This window comes from Acanthopagrus latus, chromosome 3, assembly GCF_904848185.1.
Source record: "Acanthopagrus latus isolate v.2019 chromosome 3, fAcaLat1.1, whole genome shotgun sequence".
NCBI lineage: Eukaryota > Metazoa > Chordata > Actinopteri > Spariformes > Sparidae > Acanthopagrus > Acanthopagrus latus.
Genome location: NC_051041.1, coordinates 3,444,421 through 3,471,432, shown reverse-complemented (window position 1 = coordinate 3,471,432; position 27,012 = coordinate 3,444,421). Strand labels below are relative to the sequence as shown.

General features: G+C 41.2%; 2 protein-coding genes across 7 annotated transcripts in view; one reads left to right on the top strand and one right to left on the bottom strand.

Annotated features, from left to right (window-relative positions):
- The first annotated feature begins 518 nt into the window (after positions 1-518).
- Positions 519-4,403, top strand: hsd17b8 (hydroxysteroid (17-beta) dehydrogenase 8). Its single transcript, XM_037090024.1, has 9 exons — positions 519-1,040; positions 1,903-2,105; positions 2,304-2,420; positions 2,756-2,851; positions 3,225-3,310; positions 3,397-3,481; positions 3,715-3,757; positions 3,912-3,986; positions 4,187-4,403. Exons 1-9 carry the CDS (start codon positions 995-997, stop codon positions 4,204-4,206), a joined length of 771 nt encoding a protein of 256 aa, XP_036945919.1. The 5' UTR covers positions 519-994; the 3' UTR covers positions 4,207-4,403.
- Positions 4,404-7,427: 3,024 nt separating this feature from the next.
- col11a2 (collagen, type XI, alpha 2) overlaps positions 7,428-27,012 on the bottom strand; it is a 44,470-nt gene continuing 24,885 nt past the window's right edge. For 4 of the 6 annotated variants that reach the window (XM_037089305.1, XM_037089314.1, XM_037089331.1 and 1 more), the window contains 58 exons: positions 26,361-26,576; positions 25,239-25,292; positions 24,827-24,868; positions 24,570-24,632; positions 24,404-24,478; positions 23,995-24,081; positions 23,582-23,638; positions 23,430-23,483; positions 23,201-23,254; positions 22,746-22,799; positions 22,392-22,445; positions 22,214-22,267; positions 22,073-22,117; positions 21,089-21,142; positions 20,504-20,548; positions 20,275-20,328; positions 20,059-20,103; positions 19,482-19,535; positions 19,323-19,367; positions 19,092-19,145; positions 18,908-18,952; positions 18,626-18,679; positions 18,407-18,514; positions 17,859-17,912; positions 17,675-17,728; positions 17,398-17,442; positions 17,137-17,190; positions 16,793-16,837; positions 16,602-16,655; positions 16,353-16,406; positions 15,836-15,889; positions 15,522-15,719; positions 15,309-15,362; positions 14,938-15,045; positions 14,716-14,823; positions 14,458-14,511; positions 14,284-14,337; positions 14,075-14,182; positions 13,923-13,976; positions 13,759-13,812; positions 13,500-13,553; positions 13,328-13,381; positions 13,100-13,207; positions 12,916-12,969; positions 12,683-12,736; positions 12,535-12,588; positions 12,139-12,192; positions 11,705-11,812; positions 11,510-11,563; positions 11,152-11,313; positions 10,993-11,046; positions 10,809-10,844; positions 10,644-10,697; positions 10,277-10,556; positions 9,999-10,111; positions 9,641-9,709; positions 9,236-9,472; positions 7,428-8,656 (listed from right to left, as the gene is read on the bottom strand). In XM_037089305.1, the coding sequence (XP_036945200.1) occupies positions 8,510-8,656; positions 9,236-9,472; positions 9,641-9,709; positions 9,999-10,111; positions 10,277-10,556; positions 10,644-10,697; positions 10,809-10,844; positions 10,993-11,046; positions 11,152-11,313; positions 11,510-11,563; positions 11,705-11,812; positions 12,139-12,192; positions 12,535-12,588; positions 12,683-12,736; positions 12,916-12,969; positions 13,100-13,207; positions 13,328-13,381; positions 13,500-13,553; positions 13,759-13,812; positions 13,923-13,976; positions 14,075-14,182; positions 14,284-14,337; positions 14,458-14,511; positions 14,716-14,823; positions 14,938-15,045; positions 15,309-15,362; positions 15,522-15,719; positions 15,836-15,889; positions 16,353-16,406; positions 16,602-16,655; positions 16,793-16,837; positions 17,137-17,190; positions 17,398-17,442; positions 17,675-17,728; positions 17,859-17,912; positions 18,407-18,514; positions 18,626-18,679; positions 18,908-18,952; positions 19,092-19,145; positions 19,323-19,367; positions 19,482-19,535; positions 20,059-20,103; positions 20,275-20,328; positions 20,504-20,548; positions 21,089-21,142; positions 22,073-22,117; positions 22,214-22,267; positions 22,392-22,445; positions 22,746-22,799; positions 23,201-23,254; positions 23,430-23,483; positions 23,582-23,638; positions 23,995-24,081; positions 24,404-24,478; positions 24,570-24,632; positions 24,827-24,868; positions 25,239-25,292; positions 26,361-26,576 (4,419 nt within the window). In that variant the 3' untranslated portion in view covers positions 7,428-8,509. The remainder of the gene's footprint in view (positions 8,657-9,235; positions 9,473-9,640; positions 9,710-9,998; positions 10,112-10,276; positions 10,557-10,643; positions 10,698-10,808; positions 10,845-10,992; positions 11,047-11,151; positions 11,314-11,509; positions 11,564-11,704; positions 11,813-12,138; positions 12,193-12,534; positions 12,589-12,682; positions 12,737-12,915; positions 12,970-13,099; positions 13,208-13,327; positions 13,382-13,499; positions 13,554-13,758; positions 13,813-13,922; positions 13,977-14,074; positions 14,183-14,283; positions 14,338-14,457; positions 14,512-14,715; positions 14,824-14,937; positions 15,046-15,308; positions 15,363-15,521; positions 15,720-15,835; positions 15,890-16,352; positions 16,407-16,601; positions 16,656-16,792; positions 16,838-17,136; positions 17,191-17,397; positions 17,443-17,674; positions 17,729-17,858; positions 17,913-18,406; positions 18,515-18,625; positions 18,680-18,907; positions 18,953-19,091; positions 19,146-19,322; positions 19,368-19,481; positions 19,536-20,058; positions 20,104-20,274; positions 20,329-20,503; positions 20,549-21,088; positions 21,143-22,072; positions 22,118-22,213; positions 22,268-22,391; positions 22,446-22,745; positions 22,800-23,200; positions 23,255-23,429; positions 23,484-23,581; positions 23,639-23,994; positions 24,082-24,403; positions 24,479-24,569; positions 24,633-24,826; positions 24,869-25,238; positions 25,293-26,360; positions 26,577-27,012) is intronic. The other 2 variants (XM_037089321.1, XM_037089342.1) reach the window with 1 other exon arrangement.

Below are 27,012 nucleotides of genomic sequence, written 5' to 3'. Positions count from 1 at the left end.
GACAGACGTGAGATGAAGCTTCCTGACAGTAATTTAGGTTTGTCACAACTGTTATGAGTCCAGTGGTCAAACAGTGAAACCACTCTGCTACCTTCACAACACTGAACTGATGTAATGATAACATGATAGGCTTCAGATTGGGGAAACCATGGTTATTCAAACCCAGAATTCAAGGCACAATATCTATTACTTCAAGTTTGTCCTGCAAGGAGGTAAGTAAGCTCAACACTGCTTTGCATTTTCCTGCCCTCTAGCGGTCAAACAATAGAACTACTTCTCTACCGTCAAGGCAGACACAATTACACAGTAAATTTTTCCGGTAATCCTTTCAAAATAAAACATTTACAGTGTATAGACAGGAGCTTAAACTGTTACAGCAGTTATTATCGCGTTTGTATCACGCCGCTAAGACTTTTTCACCTCTGCTCGCCTCAGTTTTGTCCCAAACGCAAGGCCCGGATGAGCCCCCTAAATTCCGCGTCGCGAATTGATGACGCAATAACGATTGCCAACGGTGCCAGCTAACTTCTAGTTTAGCGCCCGGCTAACTTGACGGGGGATAAAAATAGTTTAGTCATGCGGCTCTTCTAGACTTTCCAAATGTTATTGGACAGAATGGCTTAAATCATGATATTGAAATCATCATATTGAAACGAGTCATTTCGCGGGTGATTGTGACGCTCACGATAATTTAAACACCGTTTTACAGATGCTAAGCTAACTTCTAGTTTAGGTTTTTTGCTAGTTAAATCACTGCCCAAGTTCTGATGTGAGTCAAAGTGAGTCAAGATGCAACAAACTGGGGCTAATCTTCAGATATATAAGGCCAGAATTTAGAGCTAATGACAAAGTACTCGTTTAATAAATATAGTTGTTAGTTCTAGTGTTTTTTTTCTAGCTCACATCCATTGTAAATCAGTCCAGTCATGGTTTTCTGGCGCCCTCTGGTGGACAAACAGAGAACTACAACAACACAGGGAATAATCAAACCATCATGGCGGCTGCCACAAGGCTCATATCAAGGTTGACACTGGTCACTGGTAAGTTAATATATAACCATTTATCATTCAGTGTGTGTAATCAGATAAATACGGAAACACATGCAACTTCTTTTTCTACATTGTTTCTTCAACGTCTCTGTCAGCTGTCCGTGTTAAACATGCTAACGTTAGCTAGCAGAGTACGACGGACTTTGGATCCTGAGTAACTCTGTGGACGTTTGGTGAAGTTCGTCAGTTAAGATTAAGACGGTTTCTATTAACTTTGGTAACTAGTTTGCGAGTCCTAATCTGTGACATTGAAAGATAGAAGCACCTGGCTCACGTCTGATGAATCTGAACGGAGGATTAATGTAAAACTTCTCTTGGATGAATAATTTTGTCTTTTTCTTCTGAACACAATGAAACAAAGTGTAAAGTGTTCCTGAGTTTAAATCCTCAAATGTCTTGGTTTGGACAATTAAAAGTCTAAAACCCATATATACTAACTCTACAGTCTTTTTAAACAGAGAGATTTTGTACGCCTAAACAAACCAAAGAAAGAAACTCTTTGTTTTCATGGCTGAATAAACAGACAGACCTTAAAGGACAACACCATTTCATGCTGTTTCTCTTTGTTAATATGTGGCGGACCCTGCCACCTCTCTAGCTTCAACAGTGTTCTGACACCTTATTTTTTGCTGACAACAGCTCATTCATTTCTGCAGTTGACCAGCTGATTCATTGATTATAGTAATTTCAGCTCTAATTTAGGTGATAAAGTCTCATTATTCTCCACATCAAACACTGGAGGCTTGTTCAGAACAGTACACACAGTATAGATTTCCCTTTTGAAACCATGAACACTCATAATGTTAATGCAGTCCTGCTCAGGTGTGACTTCATGCTTTTCGTCCCCTCCCAGGTGGAGGCAGTGGGATCGGACGGTCGGTGTGTCAGCGCTTCGCCTCTGAGGGCGCCTCCGTGGTGGTCGCTGACATCAGCGAGGAGTCGGCCAATGAGACCCTGGGGAGTCTGTCGAGTGACCTCAGAGGACAAGGTCACATGGCGGCTGTGGTGGATGTGTCGTCAAAAGAGAGCGTGAAGAAGCTGGTCACGAGTATACAGGTGTGTGTGTGTGTGTGTGTGTGTGTGGTACAGACAGAAAACACACTGTGTCTATTACTGCCATAATGTGCAGTGTTTTCAGAGAAATACACACTTTTTTCTCTGTTGAATACACGTCAGAGCGTTGCAGGGCTGTTATATGTCCTCTTTTTTCCTCTCTGCTGTTCTGTTCACAGTTAATCTCCTCTCCCTCTGCAGACTCGTTACTTTCAGCCTCCCTCAGTGTGTGTGAACGCAGCAGGAATCACACAGGACGACTTCCTGCTCAACATGGAGGAGGACCAGTTTGACAGAGTCATCCAGGTCAACCTGAAGGTACGCAGCCCTGACGTCCTGTAGCATGAAGTGAGATTAGTGAGTTATTCAGTCATCTGTCAGTGTTTTCCAGTATCACAACGCTGACTCACTGATAACCGAGGTAGAACCTGCTGTAGTCACTCCTACAGGAGCCTGACAGGGACAAAAGTACTGACTATTTCAACTCTGCTTTTATGCAGAAGTGAGAAGCAACACAAACTTCATTACTGTACTTGACAAAAGTATGACAACATTCCCTGTTTATTACATCAAGACAACCATCCTGCTTTAATCTGAATCCGAACCAAGTGAAGTTATTTATTAAATCCTCTTTTCTCCTGCGTCTGTCTCAGGGTTCGTTCTTGGTCACTCAGGCTGTCGCTCAGGCTCTAGTTGCATGTGGAGCACCCAAAGGATCCATCGTGACTGTCGGCAGCATTGTGGGAAAGGTGAGACACCAGTAACATATTGTGTTTTTTTACAGTGTTAATATTTAGCTCAAGGGTTCAAGTTTTTATCCAGAATGGCACAACAGTAAGTGTGTTAGTGGAATTGTTGTTATAGATTTCGGTTTGTAAAATCAGCAGTTTAACCTTTCTGATCAACATTTTCTAGAACAGATACAAGAATAAATTTGCAGAAATCAACTGAGAACATTTTTTTATTCTAAATCACAACATGGAAGTTGATGTAAAAACCTGGTAGACGACTTGTTCAGTTCTCTGTGAAAGTACCTGGAACATTTGAACTTTGGCTGTTAGATGAAAATCCTACAGCCTCTGATCCACTGCATGTTTGTGTCTGTGTGGCTGATGTTTGCAGGTGGGAAACATCGGACAGGCGAATTACGCCTCCTCCAAAGCTGGAGTGGAGGGTTTAACCCGGACGGCTGCCAAAGAGCTCAGCAGGTGAGAAGAACCTGAAACAGGATTAAACATCGTGTCACACACGGAGGATCCAGTTTAAAGTGTCGGTTTCCTCTCTTTGTCTCCAGATTTGGGATTCGTTGTAATTGTGTGCTGCCAGGTTTCATATCGACTCCGATGACGGATAAAGTTCCAGAGAAGGTTATTAGCAAGGTACCACACACACACACACACACACATACACACACACACACACACACACTGCAGACAGATTTAGAAACACTTTATCTATCTGGAATGACTAAATATTTGCAGGCGTCAGTTTTGCTCATGTTAAACTGAGTGTTTAATTTTATCTGCAACCAAATCAAAGTTTGACAGAAACTCTGACTCTCCAGTGGAACAACAGAGTCGTCCTGCTTAGTTTCGTCTGTCATGTTTTTCAGATGACGTCTCTGGTGCCTCTTGGCAGGATGGGTGAGCCAGCAGGTCAGTGAAGACGCATGTTTAACACCTTTATGGAAACTACTTGGTGCCTCTTCAGTAAAGGAGGAGGAGGTGGATTGTGCCTGTGTGTGTCTGACAGACTCAGTTTCTGACACTTCATCACTCTTCTTTTTGTCGTCTTGCTGTCGTCCTCCAGAGGTCGCTGATGTCTGCGCCTTCCTTGCTTCTGATGACTCTCGATACATCACAGGAGCCAGAATAGAAGTGACAGGTACAGCGACTGATTCGACTCCAACAGCAGCTTCTGTAAAAACACACGTGTGATCTGATGTCTTCTCATCATAAACTAGATATCTGTTTCCTGTCAAAGTGACGAGCACCCTCAGCTAAACGTTTATTAACCTACACTGATATATATGTTTTGTAAAATCTTTAAAAGTTCAAGTCAAATTATGTCTCTGTTTTTGCCAGGTGGACTTTTCATTGGATAGATGAGCCGTCCGTCACCCAGATGACGACCAATGAAAGGCCAGTTCCTACATTAGTTTGTCAAACTGATTCTACTTTTATCAACTCTTCAGTCACGAGTACTGAGTCCATTATGTTTTTATAAATCTGGTTGTAAAAATGTACCATACAGTGTGAAGCCACTTTCTGTGCCAATAAATACCTGTTTGTCATATTTATACACAGAATGTTGTATTTTATTTTACTTTGCCAACTCATCCTCGTTTGGAGGGCAGGTGGAATTCAAACCTTCAGATCTGCAAACACTGTTCGAAGTATGCAAGAGCTTTTTAGCTGCTGTGTCACAATCAACAAGCCTTTTAAAATGTAATCTGATTTGTTGGCTTTTACTAAGATGTGAAAAGAGTTGAACAAATCTGTTTTCCTGCAGACTCAGCAGGCGTTTCTTGCTGTGAGCTGCTAAAGCTTTAAAAAATTAAATCAACAACAACAAAAACCCAGATCAGATGTTGAAGTCACGACCGGAGGAGTTTCTGTTTTTCAAAACGAGCTGTCGGTCGGTGGAGTCTGGTGGTGAAGCCGAGCCCACAACCCCAGAGATTATATAACCATATTTTCATCTGAGCCACAAATTGGAAACATCAGTTTAGTTTGTAATGTGTAGGATTTCTAAATAGTTTGAGATTTTAAAGTGGTGAAGGAAAAAGATTCATCACTGTCAGAAAAAACCCACATTTTTAAACACTGCAGATTATGGCTAAAGATCACAGCTTTGAAAGTGTATTTTTGTCTTTTGCACTCAGGAGAGAAAATAGTTTATCAAGACTGATAACTTGTTGTGCTCAAAGAATTAAAATGAAGTCACAAACTTCCACAGTCTGAATGGTTCACTGAACTGGTTCCTCCTAATGATTCAAAGCCAGTTGTTTTAAAATATGTACATTTTTTATCACAAGAAACATTTATGCATTTAAAAATTTGCATTAACTTGATGATAAATCCACAGCGGTAGGAACTCCAAATGACCACAAGATGTCGCTGTTTTACAGCATATTGAATTGTGTGGCCAGTAGAATAAAAAAATTAAGAGATTAAAACTTAAAAAAAAAACAACTATTTGGACAAAACTGTGCAGATTTAATGTAAAATAAATGAAAGCTATCAAGAATATGAGTTAACTGATTTCCTTCTCTCTACTGAGACCAACAAGAGCACTTTTTCACAATTATTCTGTAAAATAAGTTTAGTTAAAGGACGTGAAAGAAAACTTTTTGTTTAGCCGCCAATAACTGAGCTTCTCATTCTGCTGCTAACACTGATGGTGCACCTGACTAACAGGTTCCTGCCGTCACAATAACTCGACCTGACTGAAATTAATTAGGTAATAATTCAAACAAATGATCAAAAATCCAGCAGCAGTCGGTTCAGGGCTCTGCAGATTTAAAGACAGATTTTAATTTTAGAAAAATCTCTATTTTCTTATTAAAAAGAAGTGTGATTAACAAAGGAAGCCATGTTTTTTACATTGTTAACTTCAAACAGAAATACAAGAACTTAAAACGCACATAAAGAAAGTGATTATACTGTTTTTGTCTTTTCTCGATGAAAACGCTGCGCAGATGAGAAACAGCTACTTCCTGTGGCCATTTGCAGAAAACGAGAACTACTGATGATGACGGTTTGAAAGAAAAACAAGAGTCAAGCAGCTCTTTTTAAAAAGATTATATATTACAGAAACAAGAATTTAAAAAAAATTACTTACACACATTATAAAATAATACTTTTTTCTCTTTTCAGCACCATATTTTTTTATGTTGAACTGTTTGTCTTCAACACAATAGAAACAAAAGTATTTGAGGTCGTTCTCTCTGGAGAATCTCACGGTCAGATGTCTGAAGTTTTGGTCTCGGCCTTCCCGCCCCCCCGTTTCCCTGCTATATTAAAAAAAAGTGACAAACAAAATAAAAAAACAATAAAATCAGAACCCGAGTATGAAATCACCCCACAGTCCCTCTCACAACCGCTCTCCCACCCGCTGTGGTCTCAGGGAGAAATTTAAAAGCTCAGATGTTTGTGTCATTATTTTTTTATCAGCTACTTAGTAAACTGATTGTCTGCGATGCATTTCAAAGCCCAGTGAAGCAAAAAAACACCCCAAAACCCTGAGCCTGAAACCAACATACGCCAACTTTAAACAGTAGCAATGACAAGGAAATGTGACAGAACTGGAGAGTCACCATTTAATCATTACAGTGGAAGCAAAAAAAAAAATGTAACAGCACAGTACAGTTGATGAAAACACTAAAAAAAAAGGGATATTACAATAAAATATGGCCACAGATTCTTGGTTTGGACAGGGTGTGAACAGAAGCACCATCACTCAGGCTGGCAGTGAGTTTAACATGTACGTCACTCGCTTCACTTGACCTTCAAGTGTCAGCCGCAGGAAATAAATACAAATGAAATATACCACATTTGACTGGAATATTTGGTGGTCCTTGTTTTTTTTTTTCTCTTTAAATCTCAAAGCACCCTGTTTGTTTTTAAATAAATACAATAGAATATCACTATTTCTGTACAAATGGAATGTAATGCACATTTTCCCCAGTAAAAAAAAAAAAAAAGCTTCATGAAATTGTAAAAGAGACTAAAGAAAGTGGAGGACTCAGAGTGAGGACTAAAACTTTGGTATAATTAGCACCTTGCCACACAGTTTCTTTCAGTAAAGCATGCATTTTATTCACTGCTGTAGGAGAAATTGCAGGAGGGAATTTTCAGTCTCATATACACGTAAACCCTGATGTTGCTCTGTGCTTGGATGCTGGATGGAAAACATTAATCAAAAGTACCCAGAAAGTGACTCAGCAAATACTGGACTGGTGTGTGTGGCAGAAACCCAGGCGGCCCGATCCGCGATTTAAAGAGGAATCGGCCCTTTAACATGGAGGCACACTAGCATCAAGTCTAGCACAGTTTACAGAAGTAATGGCTTTTGAATTCACTGTTGACAAAAACCAATTCAGAGAGAGTTCCTGCTTTAAAAACACAGAACTGATCCTGCGTCACACTGAACCTCTCGGCACCCGAAAGATTTTTTTTTTCAATCATCACTTTGAGCTGCGAATCACATTTTGAGACTGTTTTAATAAAACTGCAGGTTGTCATGAAAAGATTGTTGTTTTTTTTTTTTTACAAAGAGTAGAAAATTCACTTGGCTGGCAGCTTAAACACAACAAAAACCAGATGGATCTAACAGACGAGACCAGCTGGAATCAGTTTTGCACAGTTCCCACTTTTCTTTTTTTATACTGGATGTAAACTGGTGGCTTCAGTTCTTTGGTTCCTTTCAATTAAACAAGATAACAGCTTTTTTTTTTCTTCTTCAATGTGAGCAACATGATTGACAAATCACTTGGACGTTCGTTCATTTCTTACAAAGCTCGATGACCTGATGAGTTAAGCTTTCTGTTCTGATCTGACTTCGGTGTCTGCTGCTTTGAATATCGTCCACGAGGAGGAGTTCTGGCTGGCAAGTGCAAAACGGATCCAAAAAAAAGTTTATTCAAAGCTTTCGATCGTCAACTTTTTTATCTGAATAACTAAATAAATCAACGTCCAACAAATGCCAAAGCTGTGATTCAAAACACTTTTAAAAACACACGTACATGCACCTTAAAGAGCGACCGTCAACCACGTTGCTGACAGAGTAAACGTGGGATCAAAGAAATGGAAATAATGTCCGAGTGTGACCCTTTTTTTGAGAGGAAGAGGAGGGAGGTAGAGCAGGTGAGATGAGTGGAAAACAAAAAGAGAGACAGCGGGGAGGAGAGAAAAGTGAGAGGGGGATCGGAGACGGGGGGCGTCTGGCCTCGCTGTGTTTCTCAGGCCGGCCCCTTTTCTGCTGCTGGTAAAGAAAACACTGTTTTATTCCGAAGAACACTCTCTCCTGGTTTTTTTCTTCCTTTCTCGCGGTTGTGCACCCAAACGATGGTCTTCTTCTCTGCGAGTGTTTATTTATTTATTTATTTTTATTTCTCTCCTCTTTACTTTTTGTGACGTCCATTAATTGTTGGGAGGATGTTGCTTTCCCCAGGCACGTACTGTGTTTGTCTCACAACAGCATCTTCGTGTGTAAATGTGTGTGTGTTTGTTTGTGTGTGTGTGTGTGTGTGTGTGTGTTTCATATCATTTACAAGTTAATTTACAAATTACTGGGCGTGTATGTTTAGTGTATATAAATGTGTCTCTAAGTGCATGTGTGTGTGTGTGTGTGTGAGTATTTGCATGTGTTGTTCTTTGCATGATGTGTGTGTGTGTGTGTGTGTTTTAGCCTTGGAAACAGACAGGTCCCACTTCAAAGCCAAACTGCTGGTTGCTCTCCCCAAAGTCTGACACCTTGATGTCCAACAGAGGAAGATGCTCCACCTGTGGTGTGTTGATCTCCAGGACCGTCCTGTCGAAGCCCTTACGATACTGCGGAGACAGACAGAGACGTGTCAGACAGTGGAGACACGACAGCTACATGTGTCATAGTTGTGAGTTAAAACTGTCGATGGTTGTGTGAAAAATAAGGTTGAATTACTTTAATTATGTTCTGAACTCTTAAGCTGCATCATAACTTATTTACAGCATGTTATATTCACAGTTGATGCACTTCAGATGAGGCAGCTCGGTGCTTAACAGTCTAAAAATAGATGAGCTTTTATCATTCTAATACATTATTAGATTATTATGCATGCATCATTCCATCCTGTATATGTCAACAACACTGGTGAAACTTACAAAGTGCTGTTTTCAGTGACAATAACATAGTTTCAGGAGTAAACAGCAGGTTTTTAAGAGCATTCAAGGGTCAAGAATATCACAGACAGTGTAAATTAAAAGTGGTGTGATATCTACTGTGATTTGCAGCGAACAGGAAACATTTTTTTGGTATTATTTTTTGTGTAATTCATCATATGATACGATAAAAAAATATCAATATCTCATTGAATAGTTCCAGAAGGAGATCAATATTAAAGATGTTGAAACTGTTTTCCAGCTCAAACTCACAGAGCAGCCATCGACCAAGGCTTTGATATAAGGGTTGGTCTCGTAGCTCAGGTCCTCGTCGTTGGCGCCCCTGAGGTGCAGCGCCCTGTTGTAGCTGTTCTTGGCGCTCCGGTCGGCCCAGGCCACTGAGCGGTGGCAGTGGTAAGTGAGGTTCTGGCGGGCCTGGACGCTCAGGAGACGCAGGAAGCCCAGCTGGACCACACCGACAGGCTCGCCGCTGGAGTCCACGTAGGAGAACTGGGAGGAGGAGGCGACAGAACGGGATTTAGGAGAAGGACAAGAAGAAAATGAGGAGTGGAAGAGCAAAAAGAGGGAGCGCACATAAACGGCAAGTGATGAGAAGTTAAGAACTAAACTATTAAATAAAAGCATCAACCAGTCCTCATGTCACAGATGGTTACTTACCTTGCTACCAGTGGTGAACTGACTGTACCAGGATCCTGGAGTCTCAGTGTCCCAGGAGCTCATCTTCACCTGCCACCACAATGTCCCACATCAAATGTTACAGTCAGATACGCTGAGTTTTAAATAAACAGCTTATGTGGAATTATAATAACATTTTTTTTTATCTTGGACTAAGTTTCTCTGAAAAAATCACCAAGGTTACTAGTTTTACCACCAATGTTTACACCTTTCTTAGTGTCTTAAGGTGCAGATTCAGTTGATGAATTTAGTATATAAAAGTGGGAAGTTAGACACAGAAACCTTCACCAAGACTGGATAGATAATTCCGAGCCATTACATGTTTAGTTTAATGACTGACCGTGTCGACGCTCTTGCTGGGGTACAGGCACGTCTCTGCTCCATTGGTGAAGTTACAGAAGACCTTGAAGGAGTCTCTGGAGCAGCCCTGGTTGGGGTCAATCCAGTACTCTCCTGCAGAGGGAGACAGAAAGACAAAGCAGATTTATGTAACTTAAATCATAGTCGTTTATGTTAATATTGACAAGGCTATGTCTGAAATCTGCAGATTAATTTTTAAGTTGAAATGACAGTGGTCACCACATCAGGACCAAAACCTGACTGGGAGACTTGACTTACCGTCTTTGAGCTCTGGCTGGCTGAGGTGCAGGTCTTGGCAGGTGCGTGCAGGACTGTCCTGGGTGCCGAGAGGGAATCGCATGGTCTCGATCTCCTGTCGAAGTGAGTTGAGAGATCCGAAGATCTCCTCCATGCCTTCACTGCCCATCAGGAACTCAGTGCCGGTGGCGTCAGATGCAGGCATGTCGGTGTCGGGGAGCAGCTGGCTGGCGTCAATTGACCGCTTGGACTTGGGACTCCTCTGGATGGGCAGAGGCTGAATGACCTCGCCTGGTGGGCCCTAGAGAGCAAGGTTCCATTTTAATTAATCAACTGCCAATCAACTGTGTGGTGCAATGAATGAGCATATAAACAGTATAGTACTTACAGGAGGTCCAGGAGGTCCTTGTACACCCTTTTCTCCCTTTGGACCAGCTCCTCCCTGAACACAGCAAAGACAGGAAACATTCAATGTGCATCACTGCATCAGATTCAAGTCAAGTGAACAGTTTATTAATTTTTCTTGGTACAAACAATCTTAAAGTATACTCACAGAAGAACCCTTAGCTCCTTTGATACCTTGAGGACCCTGGAAAAGATATGAGGCTTTAGTTTAATGATGGTGACCATCTTCAATGTTGGTCCGCTGTCATGAATTTGTATGGTACTTAATAACATGTGAGTAACTGAATCAAGAGGAAAAAGAAAATAGATAAAATAGATAAAACAGCACTCACAGGCAGACCAGGAGGACCAGCAGGGCCGAGGGGTCCAGTGCCGCCAGACATTCCCTGTAGTTAAACACAAGACATGAGAACAGTTTTCATATATTATGATCTAAATCCATGTGAACAGTGAAGGTTGAGCAGATTCTCTCAACTACATGATGGACGTACAGTCTCTCCTTTTGGTCCTGATGTTCCCTGAGGCCCGGGCAGACCTCTGTCTCCCTTCTCTCCCTGCTCTCCTGGGGGTCCAATGAGACCGATAAGACCTGGATGTCCCTTCTCTCCCTTGGCACCGGGGTCTCCACGCAGACCAGGCAAACCAGGAGGTCCCTGCAGGGGGAGAAGAAGAAAGGAGAAGGAGACAAGAGTTAAGAAAAACAAGATGAGGAGAGAGATGATGGACGAGATGGAGGAGTTAGAACAAAAGACTTCTGTGTGATCAAAATGAACTAAACAACTTATTTTACTGTTCATCAAAGTGCAGAGTAGATGTATATATGAAGATAAAACAACATTGTTATCCTACCAGAGGTCCAGGAGGTCCTTTCTGTCCAGAAGGTCCTGGAGATCCTTGCTCACCCTGAAACAAAGTTTGTAACACATTTATCACGTTGGACATCCAACACACTGTGTAACAAGTTATTGCATACACTTATTACTTGTGAAAGATGTCTAGTGGTCTTATTAACAAATACAAAAATAAATCAAAATCTTTACTGACCACTGATCCCGGGAGTCCTCTGAGACCCTCTGTTCCTGGTTTTCCTGGTACACCCTGGGGGCCCACAGGGCCGGTTTTTCCTGGTGGGCCGACAGCACCTGGGTCTCCCTGTGAAGAATGATGACATAACCATGATTAGACATATTTTAAAATGTGATATAGTGAAGAGAAACCTGCTGAAACATGTCACAGAAGTAAAGAAATCTCAGCTTGTAAATGTTTTTCAGAATAAAAGCAGTGGCAATGTTTTGTTTTTTTTGGTCCTGGTGTCATTAATGGAAATTAATTATCATCACCAGAAGGTGAAACAGTAATCTGCTGTCTGCTTTGGTCTCATCATAACATTTCTATATGGTATACCATGAGTTTAGACTTCATTAGCTCTTCAGGACCAAAGGGAGTTTAAAAAATGTACCACAAAGCTCAACACTCACCTTAGTTCCCTTCTCCCCCTGACGTCCCTCAGGTCCTCTTGTTCCAGCAGGGCCCTGGAAAATAACAAATGACAAAAAATATAATGAATTATCTGATTTCAAATTCCATAATTTCATCAAATCAAGACAGATTAAACGATGTCACTGAACTGTATATAAAATAATTGTTGTTGAACAGATTCAGCACTTTGTCCTCTTAAAGCTTAAAGGATAACGTGGTGAAAAATGTTTTTGCTACAACATTTACAGACTGTTATCTGCTACATGTTTTATCTTGTGACATCGGGAGAAAGAAGCGGAATGGATGCTTGATGGAGGAAAACATTCATGACTGCTATTCATGAAAACACCCCCCGATACAACCATGAGCCTTTTGAATTAGAACTGTGACCTCACCCTCTTTCCAAGGGGGCCGGGAGGTCCGTTCTCACCAGGAGGTCCAGGGGAACCCTTTAATAGGTGGCAGAGAGAGCAGATTGAGGTCAGGGAGATATTTCTTATAACACTTATAACACATATCTGCATTGTGGATCTTTTGACTTACAGATTCTCCTTGTTCACCATCTTCTCCTCTCTCTCCCTTGGCACCATCTTGACCCTGAAGTAAAACAGATTAATGTTAGAAGTTTTTCTTTTTGTCGTACAATTTAGATCAAAATTTAAGACAACATGTGTATGGAACAAGCTGAACTGGTGTCAGCTTTGCAGCCACATGCAACAAAGTTAAAAAAACCCCAAGATATTATTGATATGGTGTGTAGAAAAAGGGATACTCACTCTGGGTCCAACCTCACCAGGGGGACCAGGATCACCAGGGAAACCAACAGGACCCTGAAGTTAGAGGGAAAAACCAAATGTTATCTGAATGTATCCAATAAAGCTAGATAGAAAATCACTTCTGCATTGGAGTGTTTGGTCATTTATATGTCACTGTGTGTGTGTTGCATTGTGTGAATCATACAGGGTTTCCTTTGGGTCCATCGTCTCCAGGTCGTCCTCGTCCTCCAGCGGGACCAGCAGTTCCAGGCTGACCAGCCTCTCCCTTCTCTCCGCGTTCTCCACGAGGACCCTGACAGCAGGAGCACAGAAGTATTTGTCAACTCAGGGACGCTGTTAACCCGTCAGTAAAGGTACAGTATCCCAAGAACTCAACCCACAAGACGTGACAGTCACACACTCAGCCACTCACCTTCTTTCCAGGCTCCCCTCCGATTCCAGGTGGTCCACCCTCACCGGGCTCTCCCTATGAGGCAAACAGTATTTCTGTAAGTCCTCAAGTCACGTTAAAATTAATTCAGTTTTTATTTGACGCCATCAAAGTCATGCAGCAATAATGCTCCAAAATGTGTCAGTCATTGTACCTTCTCTCCAATAGGTCCAGGATTTCCAATACCACCAGGAGGACCTTGAGGACCCTGAAAAACAAACACAAAAACAGTTCACATAAAAATCGTCACCAGCAAAAAAGATTTAAGATTACTGATGTTCTTGGGGACATTCTCAACACTTAAAATGCTACAACTTACAGTCAGTGTTGGAACAGTACAAAAAACTAAAACACGCAGATTTTATATTATTACATTTTCTTTATTTAGTGAAGTAAGAACTTTAAACACTCACATCAGCACCGCTGGGTCCAGCAGGGCCACGAGGTCCTGGAGGGCCTGGAGGACCCTGGAAACATAAAGAGACTCATGCTTTCATCACCATCTATGATTTTATTATTATAAAATGAGTCACTGATGCAGACTTTACAACTGATGTCATGTATTTCTGAAACTCACCAGAGGTCCAACATCTCCCGTCTCTCCCTTCTCACCTGATGGTCCTGGCAATCCCTGCAGGACAGGAGTGAAGGTTTGAGAGTGCAGCTCACAACATCATAGAAATATTTGTATCAAAGTTTAAGATAAAGATACCCTGAAGCGTGTTTTACCTGCAGTCCGATGGGTCCTGGGGCTCCTGGGAATCCTCTGGATCCTTCGTCACCTTTAGCTCCAAAAGGCCCCTGCTGGCCTCTCGGTCCAAGCTCTCCATCAGCACCCTGCACCAGAAGACGTGAGCGATATTATTAAACACATTGTCTTGAAAATGCCTGAAAAAACTCGCTGATTTTGTCCTTAAAGAGTTCAAACTTGTACTCACAGCAGGACCGGGCTGACCGACAGGACCCATTGGCCCAGGTGGACCAGGAGGACCCTATCAACACACAAGCACAGAAACAATGAGCAAAACAACAAAACAGCAAATAGACAGAGAGAAACAGCATCGTGAGACAATTTTAATTCACACAAACTGATACAAATCAGCATCACTCACATGCTCTCCTTTTCCTCCCTTGGCACCCTTCTGACCGTGCTCTCCAACCTCTCCCTGCAATGACGAACAAACATCATGTTACAGCAAAGACGAATACGAAACAAACCCCGATATAAATGATCAAGAATGTTGATGAAAGAGCAAAGGAAAGGCTCAACTTAATAACCACGTTATGACACTTCTGGATGATTAATAAGGTCACTCAAATGATAATTAAAAAGACATGTTGGTTTAAAAACTTGACTTAGAGTTACTGGCCTTGTCTCCATCCTCTCCAGGTACTCCAGGTGATCCAGCAGGGCCAGGCAGACCCACGGGACCCTGCACTCCATCCCGACCTGCTGGGCCGATCGGGCCTTTCTCACCCTGAACAGGAGAAATTAAAACAAAGAAGAAAATCAATAGTTGCGTTTCTTTGGGTCTATGTAGAATGTCTTTGCACACTTCTGCACACTGGACAAAATTCTCAAGAATACTCACAGGAACTCCCTTCTCTCCAGCAGGTCCAGGAGGCCCCTGAGGGCCTGGTCTACCAGGAGGTCCAACAGGTCCAGCAGTACCAGATTGTCCCCTCTCACCAGGAGACCCCTGAAAAGGAAAATAGCGATTACAGCAGGTATTCATTGAATGAATTCTTCATTCTGACGTTGGATTGATTGAGATATACTGGTAACACTGCATTGAACAGGTTCATAATCACATTCAATAATGAAATATTTAAATATCAGTAATATTAAAACACAAAATGAAACGACCATTAAGTGATTTGGCAAGCTAGATATCACTGAACATTTTATTTATCGCTGAAGGAGGGAGGATGTTCTGAAAATGAACTTGAAAATGAAACGTACAGCAGGTCCAGGAGGTCCGGCAGGTCCTTCACTTCCCTTCAGTCCTCCACCTCCCTGCAAGAAAAGGCAAGAACGGAATCATCAATAATATTTCATCTCACCTCTGCAAGACTTTATCCAAAGGTGAACTTGCTGCAATCAGAGTGATTAGCTGTGTTTGGCTAATAGCATCTGCCTGGTGAGCTACACAGTATTTCTTCTGGTCATACTCACAGGAGTTCCGGGCAGTCCTCTCTCTCCAGGGAAACCTCTCAGTCCTGGTGGTCCGTCTTTACCAGGGCCTCCGGGAGGTCCGGGGTCTCCCTTGGTGCCCTCCTTCCCTGATGGACCAGAAAGTCCCTGCTCTCCAGGTGGACCTGGGGGTCCGGGATGGCCGCGCTCGCCCATGGGGCCGGTCTCTCCTGATGGACCCTAGGTGGAGGCAGATGGGGAGAAAAGGAAAAGGGACATGTTGTGTTATTATAAATTTAATATGATTTACTGCATCAGTAATGAGAAAACTCTGCATCATGATTTTTAAAACTCACCTGAGGTCCAACGACTCCAGGAGGCCCAGGTGGACCCATTTTACCTTGGAAACCCTGCAGGAATAAAGTTCAGTTAGAAAAATAAAACATTTTTACAGAATATTGAACCTTGTAAGGCACATCAGCTTCACAGATAACTTTACTGAATACATCACTAATCAGTTTATTCAGTCACGTTCACGAAACAAAAGATCAGATACATAATTGTGGTTAATCAAGTTTGAACCAAATACAGCTGACGTGTCTTTGAATCCACCTCCCAAGGATGTTAAGATCAACAGAAACAAAATTAAAAATTCATATTTTTGCTACAAACATATCTCTGACATAACTACTGAGTGACTGCAGCCATGAATAAAAATGAAAACATCTCCTTACTGCTGATACATTTATCAGTTTGTAATGATTTGGTCTGTTCAGTCTTATAGGGTTTATTTTTTGAGTGGCTTCTTCCTAAAATAAAGTGATGACTGGAAGGTAAAATAAAGACTCTGAGCAGTGATGAAATTAAACTTACAACTTCTCCTCTCTGGCCAGGGTGTCCAGGCAGTCCATCCTTTCCTGGTGGTCCCTGAAAGGAAACATCAGTTAACCTTTATATATTATTTAAGTCTCCATAGTAACTGTTCCTACAAGCAAGAGGGTACTTAAAACCCAAATCCATCCTGGAACAATTTAGTATAATTCTCTTATGTAAGGCTGCCATTTTGAATATATACAGTCTCATCAATAAGTCTATTAGAAAGTTCATAAAACGTTTTCTTACAGGAGGTCCCTTTGGTCCGGGGAAACCATTGGCTCCCTGAGGTCCGGGCAATCCCTGTTAGGACAACAACATATGATATAATAAGAACATATAAGAATGCCCAATAAACCATCGAGTGTCTTATAAAACATAAAGAATGTAAACTCCAACCCGCAGGTCGTGTTTTCCTATAATGACAATCAAGCACTCACCCTCTCTCCGGGAGGACCAGAAGGGCCATCGCTTCCAGAAGTTCCCTAAAAAAAAGTAAATAAAAAAGTGAAGTTTTGGATCACAAACTGTTTTGTGGCAAAGAATAGGGACTGTTTTGCTGAAATATCAAAATTACTTTGCTGCATCTTTAATTAAACTTTTGGGTGTCAAATTAAAAACATGAGATTAAGTTGTGAAATTAAAATACGATGATGATGTCAAGAGGCAAAAAGAGATAATCAGCAACGATAATCATCGACATCATCATAATGGCACTTTGTGAAGGACTCATGTGGACACAGTTTTACATTTCACTCTGGATAAATTCACTTCGTAGACAAACCTTTGCTCCTGGTTTCCCAGTCGCGCCCCTCGGTCCTCTCTGTCCTCTGGGGCCCTGATGGACACAAACAGTAACAAGTCCTCATCAGTCAAAACTGTACAGACAGTTACTCTTTAATACCATGCACAGAGAAAAAGAAACATTTTTTGTCCCTCTGTATTCAACAGCTTGAGTGGTAGAATGGGTAAAGACTGTCATCCTCTGAACAGAATAGCTTTTATAAACTGACTTAAAGAATGAATGTATAAAGTGAAATGGTACCGTTGGTCCTCTTTGTCCTCTTGGTCCTGATTTGCCACCAAGACCCTGAAAAACAAACATAAAACAATTATAAACTCAGCTAGACAAAGTGAACTGACTATATATATTAATGTAAAGGATCCATCAGTAGCGTCTCTGTGCAGAGATAATCATACAGCTACATCATTGACAAAGAACAGCTCACTTTTAAAGACTCAAATCACCAACAATTTAAAGCCATGTGGAGCTGAATAGTCAGACTTTAGAAAGAAAATATTCCAAAGAGTCGTCGACTTACTCTTGTTCCTTTCTCGCCGTTTGAGCCAGGGAATCCTGGGAAGCCGAGTGATCCCTAAATAAACAAATCAACATTTCAGTATTTCTGATGTTTCACACATTAAATCACCTGGTGACAGTGAGTGTGAACAAAGTCCTGGATGAAGCAATGAGTCAGTTTTATCGATGTATGTGTTTTCTCTTACCTTAGGTCCTTGTCTTCCAGGATATCCAGGAAGTCCTGGTACACCAAGTTTACCCTGAAATCACACGATCACATCATTAATCATTATCCTTTAACTTGAATGCACCACAACATCTGTAATTTATATATTATCTTACTAAGGGTACATGAAAAAAAAAATATTAACATGGAGGAAAATGTATGAAAAAATATCTGACAGTAACTCAAATGTTTAGTCCCCTCAACTGTGTGAGAGTTAAATAGATAACACACTTGGACTATAATTAGTCAATAAGTATAAATTCCATGTTTCAATGTCATGTTCCACTCAAGTGCACATACATGTGCAACCACAAGAGGGCAGCACAATGATATTTCCCTCCTAGTGTATCACCAAAGAGAAAGCACCCTCAGCTATTTCTTAGAAAATGTGAAATATCATTTGTGGCAATTATTGGTAATTATTTGCAAATATAAAATCCAGTTTTTGATCAATAATACACAAGGCAGGAAATGATGCTAGAATATCAGAGACACATCTCATGTTACTAAGAGCCAATCATGACGTACCTTCTCTCCAACGAGACCAAGTGGTCCGATCTCACCAGGGGGTCCGACGCGACCCTTTGGCCCCTCTGGACCATCCTCTCCCCTGGGACCTGGCACTCCAAGCTCGCCCTGTAAGAGACAAAACAACACCATCAGCACAAACCAATACAATATACTGTAATTCAATCAATCCACTGCTTCATTACTCCATTAATCATTCGATCAGTGAGCTGATCTTACCCTCTCTCCCTTGAGACCAAAATCTCCCTTAACTCCAGGGAAACCATCTTCTCCCTGGAAACACAAACAGCACATACAGTTAATACTCAGCAAGACACTTCATCATCTTAGTTTTTGATTTCAACTCAAAACACATTCTGACAAAGACACGTTGTTTTTGTTTTTCTTACATTTTGCTATTGTGAGTTGTTACTGTGACTGAACTAAACATTTGCATATCATTACTTTGCAACTGAGTAAGTGATGATTATTTGAAAGTATTAAACTGTGATGATCACTTACCTTCTCTCCCTTGTGGCCCTTCAATCCACGAATTCCTTGAGCTCCCTGCAATCAAGGCGTTACATATTCACTCATATGTCGAGGAATCTTTAAGACTTGTGTTGGTTCAGTTTACATGCAAGTATGATGCAAAATCACCCGAATGGAATACAAAAATGGCCTCACAATAAAGCTGTGAACTGACCTTGATGCCACGAGGGCCAGGATAGCCGATAGCTCCCTGGGGACCGTTGGGACCCTGGAGAAAGTCAAAGAAAGAGGGACAAACTTACAACACAATTAATACTTTAGAGTAAACATGTTCCAAAAAACAGCCCTTTTAAACAAAATCTTTCAGATGTTTTATATTTCTCTTTTTATGAGCCATATTTAAGTTTGTTTGTTTGTGGTGGGATTATTTATGCTCGACACCCACCTGGTTTCCTTTGGTGCCAGCAGGCCCCTCCTTTCCTGGGTGACCCTGAGAAGGAAAGACAGAGAGTTCAAGCCTCAGTTAAGTCAACCAATATTGATGGATTCAACTTAATTCAGTGTTTGTGACATAAAAAAAGAAAAAACAAAGAGTCAAACGTACAGGAGGGCCATCAGCTCCGGGCATTCCTGGCAGACCTGGTTTTCCTGTGGGACCCTGTTGAAGAAGACAAGATGGCCACAGGTGAGTCTAGTCCTTGTGCCAAACAATGTGCAGCTACCAAGCCGGTAAGTATTCGCTTAGACGAGTCCATGTCATAATATTGCAATATAACAACCAATGACACTATCACACATTTTTAACAACTCTAATCTCTGTGCGTCTTTAATCACAAAAAATCTCTCCTATCCTACTGGTTTTCACTCTTTTAACATCCACCACTGCATTATGTGTCACTCCGACATCTGTTTTTATACAAGAAACACAACAAATTGAGGATGCACAATTATCTCCAAACTGTATTTCAGTGGGATATTGGATCTCCATGGAAGGGCTAAATCTTCCTTAGGATATTTCTTTATTTACATCTCTCCATCATGAATGGAGAGGATTTAGTAAGAACACAAGTTTAATCTGGTCATTGTATACCTGATGCTTATATATCTTCATGAACAAGTTAACTTCCTGTATCTTGCGCCTCTTTCATGCAGAGTAACTAAATATATTTTTAGTTTCTTACTTTCTCTCCTGGGGGTCCGAGGGGTCCCTGAGGTCCTGGCATTCCCTGCAAGACAACAACAAAAATGCATGGAATGAATAAAAACTCTCTATATGATTTTTTCCTTTAATTGTTGTGTTCATGTGAATGCATGGACACACTTTTCAGCTCACAGTTACTTTGTGAAAGAAGTTAAATCACAAGCATGTGATACTGTCCAGCTGTCCTCTGTCTCACCTGAGTTCCTGGGGTTCCCTGCTGACCTGGAGGTCCTGGCTCACCTTGAGGACCCTGGGTGATAAAAATAGCAGATGATGAAGTGATGACAAGCGCAAAGCAGACAGCAGGACAAAGTGAAGGGCAGATAAGGAACTGAGTTACAATAACAGGTATTGCTACTTATTATCTACTGATAGTACACTGTTACATAAAAAAAACATGGTGGATAACTTATAATGACACTGACCAAGTTTCCCTTGGGACCATGGGGCCCGTCATTTCCACGTACACCCTGAGAAAAAGAGAGATTAAACAGAGAAAATCATTAAGAATTCATAAAAAACTCAAAACATTTATGATTGCAGACTGAAAACTATCTCACTACTTATGTGATGTTAGTGTTTGTCTTTAGAGTCAAAGGAATCAGCAGGCATGCTTCATTTCTGCTTGAAGCGGGCCTGTAGGTGACAGGTTTGGACAAGGAGGTTCTGCTGCATCTCTTTGGATCCTTTCACAATAACTGTCCACTATGAGTCAGACAGTGGTAAAGGAATACAATGCTAAATCAGTAGAGCTCAACAATGTTTGATCAAAGTTTGAGCATCAAAAGGAAACATGGGACTTGGATACCGCGTGTGTTATTACTGTTTCGAGATGACTGTGGAAACATTACATGTTCATTTTTAGATAACTGGATATTTCTGTCTTTATATCAGGTCACAGCGTGTTGTTTCAGTTGGTGCTGTGGGTGCTGAGTGGTCAGACAGAGAGAAAACAATGCAGCTATAATAACAGCAGCACAGTGTGGTTTGAAATTGTTTTTTTTACTCACAGGAGGTCCAGGGATTCCAGGAGGACCTTTGGGTCCGAGCAAACCACGAGGTCCCTAGAAACACACAGACACAGACACACAACCCAAAGTCATGATTGACATATTCAAATAGTCTGTAATAAATCATAACGTAGATTAAAATAAATGGTAGGTCATCAACAGCTGTGGCTGCACCATCAGCATCAGGACATACTGACAAATGAATACATAAAAGTAAATAGACGGACAAAATCTGGGTAAATGGTGCACCTTTGTTTTCAAATGTAATTTTTGATTAAGGACGTTATTTTATTATATATTATAATGATATCTATGGAACTATAAATTTGTAAACGTTTGTAAACATACCTAATTTAGAATTCAAATAAATTGAAATAATAAAAACACCAACAATAATAAAGTAAATCAAATATAATTTCTAACTGCTGTGCACTACACGCATAAAGGGTTAAAATATCAGGAGGAAAATAACCTTCATGCAACCATTATTCAAAAAATATATAATTGGATCCAACATAAATCTAAATTTGTACAGACAAAAAGAACATGATTTAATGTAACTGACATCTGAATTTACAGATTCAAAAACGGAATGACTATACACTGTGTAAAGGAAGAATTCATGGCAGGGCTTTTGTATTGGCTGTCGATTTTATAAATGTGCCTAAGAAAGTAGCCACTGAATTTTTTTATACTGTCCTTGTAAAGACAAGAAAAACGAAAGAAAACTAATCAGTCATCTAATTTCTTTACTTCTGTAACATTTTCATTGTGCACACACTACACCTGTGATCCTGACAGATGGCAGCTGCATCGTCTAACTCTGTATTAGTGCTGTGGTTAGAAACAGCAGGTGTATCAGATGGATACAGACAGATCTATCTTGGGATGCTGTTTACAACAGACACAGAGGTGCACATGTGACATATAAATAGACACGTGGGAGGAATTTATAAACAGCTGTTTTGTCATGGAGACACTCACTGGTTCACCTGGGAGACCCCTGGGTCCAACATCTCCATCGTCTCCCTAAAAACACACACAGAAACAAAATGCTGATTAGTAACAGTGACAGAGTCACACAGTGACAGATGTTTTGGGTAGTGCTGTCTCATATCGTCATACCCTCTCTCCGTCCTCTCCTTGAGGGCCTGGTGGTCCCATTGCTCCACTGTCGCCCTAAAGGGAGATAAAGAGTAGAGGAGTGAGGATTCAGGAAGATTTTTTTACCTTGCAACCACTACCAAAAATTATAATACTGTGTGAAGTGTGAGTGGCATTTTGAATGAGACTTTTGACTCACCCTGTGTCCTTTGTCACCAGGCAAACCAGGAAGGCCATCAAATCCACGGTCACCCTGAGAGAGACACACAGACAGGTATGATTACTGTACCAAGTCATAGCTCACTTGTCAAGTGTCTTTCACTGAAGAAAAAATAAATAGATTGTTTCAAACATAGATAATAAAGTAGTAATCGCTAGTCAACAACACAAGGAGTGTCCACTGTGGTTTGTTTCTGTCCATTAACATTTCTGTCCAATAATCTCTCTATCATGGGACAGAGAGCAAAACTGCAGAGGAGATTAAAGTCAGCTGCAAGCAGTGAGGTTTTATTTTGATATTGTTCATAAAAGAATGACACCAGAGAGAGGTTACCTTAGTTCCAGTTTCTCCTGGCATTCCTCTGGCGCCATCAGCCCCAGCACGGCCCTGTTAGCAGACAAGCAGAGGAGGAACATCTTTAAAGTGCTGCCATATAAGAAACAACAATATAACTTACCAGTGTTTTGTTTCTGATTGGGCGTGCTCGACTAAGATAGAATTTGACAGGAGTATAGGAAAGCTCCAGGTATCGATATAGAAGGTTCAGGTGTTGCAGAGGAGGTGACAAAACCCTTTCTGGAGACATCCAGCGGTGCACTATACAAACACTTTCTAATAAAAACTTATATTTGACTGAAAGATCTACAGCTTTGACAGAATTTACTTACAGGGAGCAGCCCCTGAGAAACTACAGTCATGTAGTGCCTGTGTATTTTTGGGTGAACAAACAACAAACAATTGACTGAAAAAAGGAACTACAAGCTAGGCTGGACATTTTTTATACTCACTCTTCTTCCTGCTTTGCCTGGAGGTCCCATCACACCCTGGGGTCCCCTGGTGCCCTGAAAATTAATTTGATCGCTGTTAGAAAACGTTTTCATACATCTGAGCTGACTATATGTTCAATACTAACATGCACAATGCTAAACTGTAAAAAGCAAAGTTAATTTCAACATGTGAGATAAACTTTGTTAAAATGATTAGATTTAGAGTTCAGGCTTGGCCCAGTGTTTTCACCTGAGGTCCGGGGTCTCCACTCTCTCCCTTCAGACCAGGACTTCCTGGATTTCCCTGAAAACAACATCATAATCATCATCATCATCATCATCATCATCATCATCATCATCATCATCAACAACAGGTAAGGGTCAGAATGACAGATGACATACCAGGGGTCCAGGGCGTCCAGTGTATCCCATTGGTCCAGGAGGTCCTTTCAGAGACATCTAGAGACAACAGCATCTCAAAGTCAATGATGACGGAGGCATAAGGTCACTTGTAATGTTAAATACGTACAAAAAAAAGAGAAGATCTTCTTTAACACTCATTTCAAATCTCCCTGCAGGAGAAAGATCTTTGTTTTTTTTGCTGTGAACTACATTTTGCAGTGTTTTTGTACTTGTTTCAATGAGGGAAATCAATAGCAAAGAGAGGCTGATGTTTACAAAATCAAACGTGTATGGACACAAAGTTCTTCAAAGACGGTGACAATCTCAGTCTGTGGCGAAGCACCAAGTCTCGATACATGCCTTGAGGTAAACCAACCACAGAGTGGAAATGTGACGTAAAAGTGATCACTGACCCGGGCCTGAGACAAGATGGCTGCCACCTGGGCTTCCTGCGCAGAAACGACGGGACCCTTATCTCCTCCACTCTGACCGAAACGGAACTGCAAAAAGAAAAGAAAAAAATTAAACCACATGACTAAAGACTGTGCCAAATAACCGACAGGCTTTATAGACTGTAGCTGTGATAAGCAAGGAACTTCCAACTATTAGCTCTGTGAGAAACCAATATACAAATATTTAAAGAAAAGACAACATTAAGCTTTTAACTTGAATGTGTGCTGAACTTACAGCATTATACAGAATATTGATCAACGGTCTGTGTGACATCTTAAAGCCTACATTAGAGAGAAGCAGTGCTCATATCTAAAGCCAGTCAGATAGTATTATATTCTATTAAAGCATCCAAAGTTAAGGGTGTCTCACAGGCAGCATGACTGAGGTTCCAGGAGGTCCAGGGACTCCGTCAGCTCCGGGCAGACCAGCTTTACCAGGAGGGCCCTGCAGGGTGGAGAGACGGACAGGTGAGGTTCAAGAATAGAGTAGAATCAGCTACAAACCTGCATGTCATCAGATCAAGTGAAACACTCACCCTCTCACCAGGGTCACCAACAGAGCCAGGAGGTCCAGAGGAGCCAGGGGGGCCAGTAGGACCCTGAAAGTAGCATAAGGGAGGAGGACTTAAATATTCTGATGACAGGCTCAGTGAGTTGGTCAGGTGCAGCTTGATCACAGTGATGTACAGGAATATCCAAAACATAACATTCAAGAACTCTCCTTGATTGTCACAGCTTTGCAATAGAGAAGTGCAGGGGCTACGAAACTAGAGAATAAGTGTAATTTACTTACAGCGGGTCCCTCAGGTCCAGGAGGTCCTTCAATCAGCATACCCTGCAAAAGTTACAATTAAGTTAAAATTAAGTAAAAAACGTAAAACAAAAACCAGACAAAAGAAGTTTGAATCATGAGTGTATATTGCACAAATACAAGTCAGTACTCCATTAATTAGCCTCCAATGATTTTGAGAGGAAAATGCTGGTTTGTTCATGATACACCTTAACTGGTAGACGTTTATGGGATCTGTCCCTTTTCAACAACTTATTTCTGTTATAATGACGTGATCTGATGTGACGAAGCTGTGCTGGATTAATGTGGATGCAGTACATGTGACTGGAGGTCTCTATTCCCTATTGGTCACAGAAGGAGCCTTTTTAAATACACCTGCTCAGGTAAAGCTGCCTAAAGACAATCAGTAACTCACAGGCTCCAAAACAGCAGGATCTCCTTTCTCTCCTTTCTGGCCTCTGACGGCAGCCTGAGGAAAACACACATGTAGCCAACAATACAGCATAGTCAGTATAGAGGTACTCACACACACACACACACACACACACAGAAAATAAAAAACACAAACACACCCACAGAATGCATATAGCAGACAAAAGTGTTTTGGCTGCATGCATTCAGACGACAGGTAGACACAAACATAAAGACACCCTCGTTAGTTTATATCCAACACTGCTCTGCCAGTGTAGAAAACAGAATGATAAAACATAAACCTGTTTCGCTTGGGATAATGGCGTAAAGCTTTCGTCCAAATACCGATGATTCACAGGTCCAACAGTTAGTCCATAACTCGTAGAGGTTTTTTGCATTGATACAGAGAATTATCAGGGCTTAGCAGCTCAAAATGAAGCCAGACACTGAGATAAATGGCATTCAAGAAAAAAGATGCAGCATTTGGTTACTGCTGCACTTCCGAATGCCTCTTTATGCAGTGTATGTGATAGTTCAAGTTATCATTTATGTTTATTAGGATCCCCGATAGCTTATACCACAGTAACAGCTCATCTTCCTGGGGTCCTGAGGTGCTTACTATACACCGTATAGAGTAAAACCGATTTCAACCACTGATGCAGGGACTAGTTCTTGGTCCTTTTAGTATTTGAAATGCATTCAGACACTGGTTTCTCTGTGACTGATTGAGTTTGCCTGATATAAAACTGAATCCCTGTATACACCGTACTTGCATGGTGGCCATTTTTAATTTAGTGATATCACGCTTTTTATAATCTAATGGAGTTGAAAGTACATTTGAATCCAATATGAGTTGGAGTAGAGTTATCTGTTGCCACTTTAACTACTTGAGTAAGTTGTATTCTATCACTTGTTATTCTACAATTTGACACTGAGACTTTTGTTGTTACTGCAAATGTATATCAGTTAAAAACTAAATACAATAAAAGGAGGTCTCTCCATAGATAGCAAACTCAAACAAGTCATGTGAGAGGACACTGAATACAATTTGCCAAAAACTAGTTTTCGGAGTTGGTTGAAATTGATTTTTTATTTATTTTTTTGCCCGTGAAGCAAAATTACTTACGCCTCCCTCGTCTGTCACAGCAGACAGAGCGGGGCCCATGTTGGCATCGCCCTCTCCAGTCTCCAGTAATGGCTCATTGTAGTCCCTGTAGGAATAGTCGTATTCCTTAAGGCCCACGTCCCCAGTCACATACTCCTCGGTGAAGGCCTCCTCGCCCACACCGCCTGCCTTGGTGGCATCTACCTCCTCTCCTCCCAGTACTGGCTCCACCTGGGGCTGGGTTTGGTTTATCAGAGGCGCAACAGGATAGATAGAGGAGCACAGAGGGATGAATCAAGCAAAGGAAAATAGAGAATCAAGAGGAGGAAGGGACAGTGAAAAGAGTAGGGAGAGGTATGTGAGATGGGAAAATGTTAGTAAGGAAAAGAGAAATATAGAATGAAAAAACAGGGAGAGTAGAAGAGGGAAGGATATATAGAAAGAAGTGAGTCTTACCTCTTGCAAATAAACAGTGACATACGCACAGAAAACAAAAGACATCTGGCAGGTTGTGGGGACGTTATCAGTTCTTCATGCTGTACCTTCAGTCTGATTAGCAGGTTTATTCTGCAACCTTCCGTTAATCACCTGTTGAGCTAATAATAATATGTTTCCACCAAAGCATATCCTCATCAGCTTGTGTGTGTTGACCTGTAGCCAAATGATTTCTCCA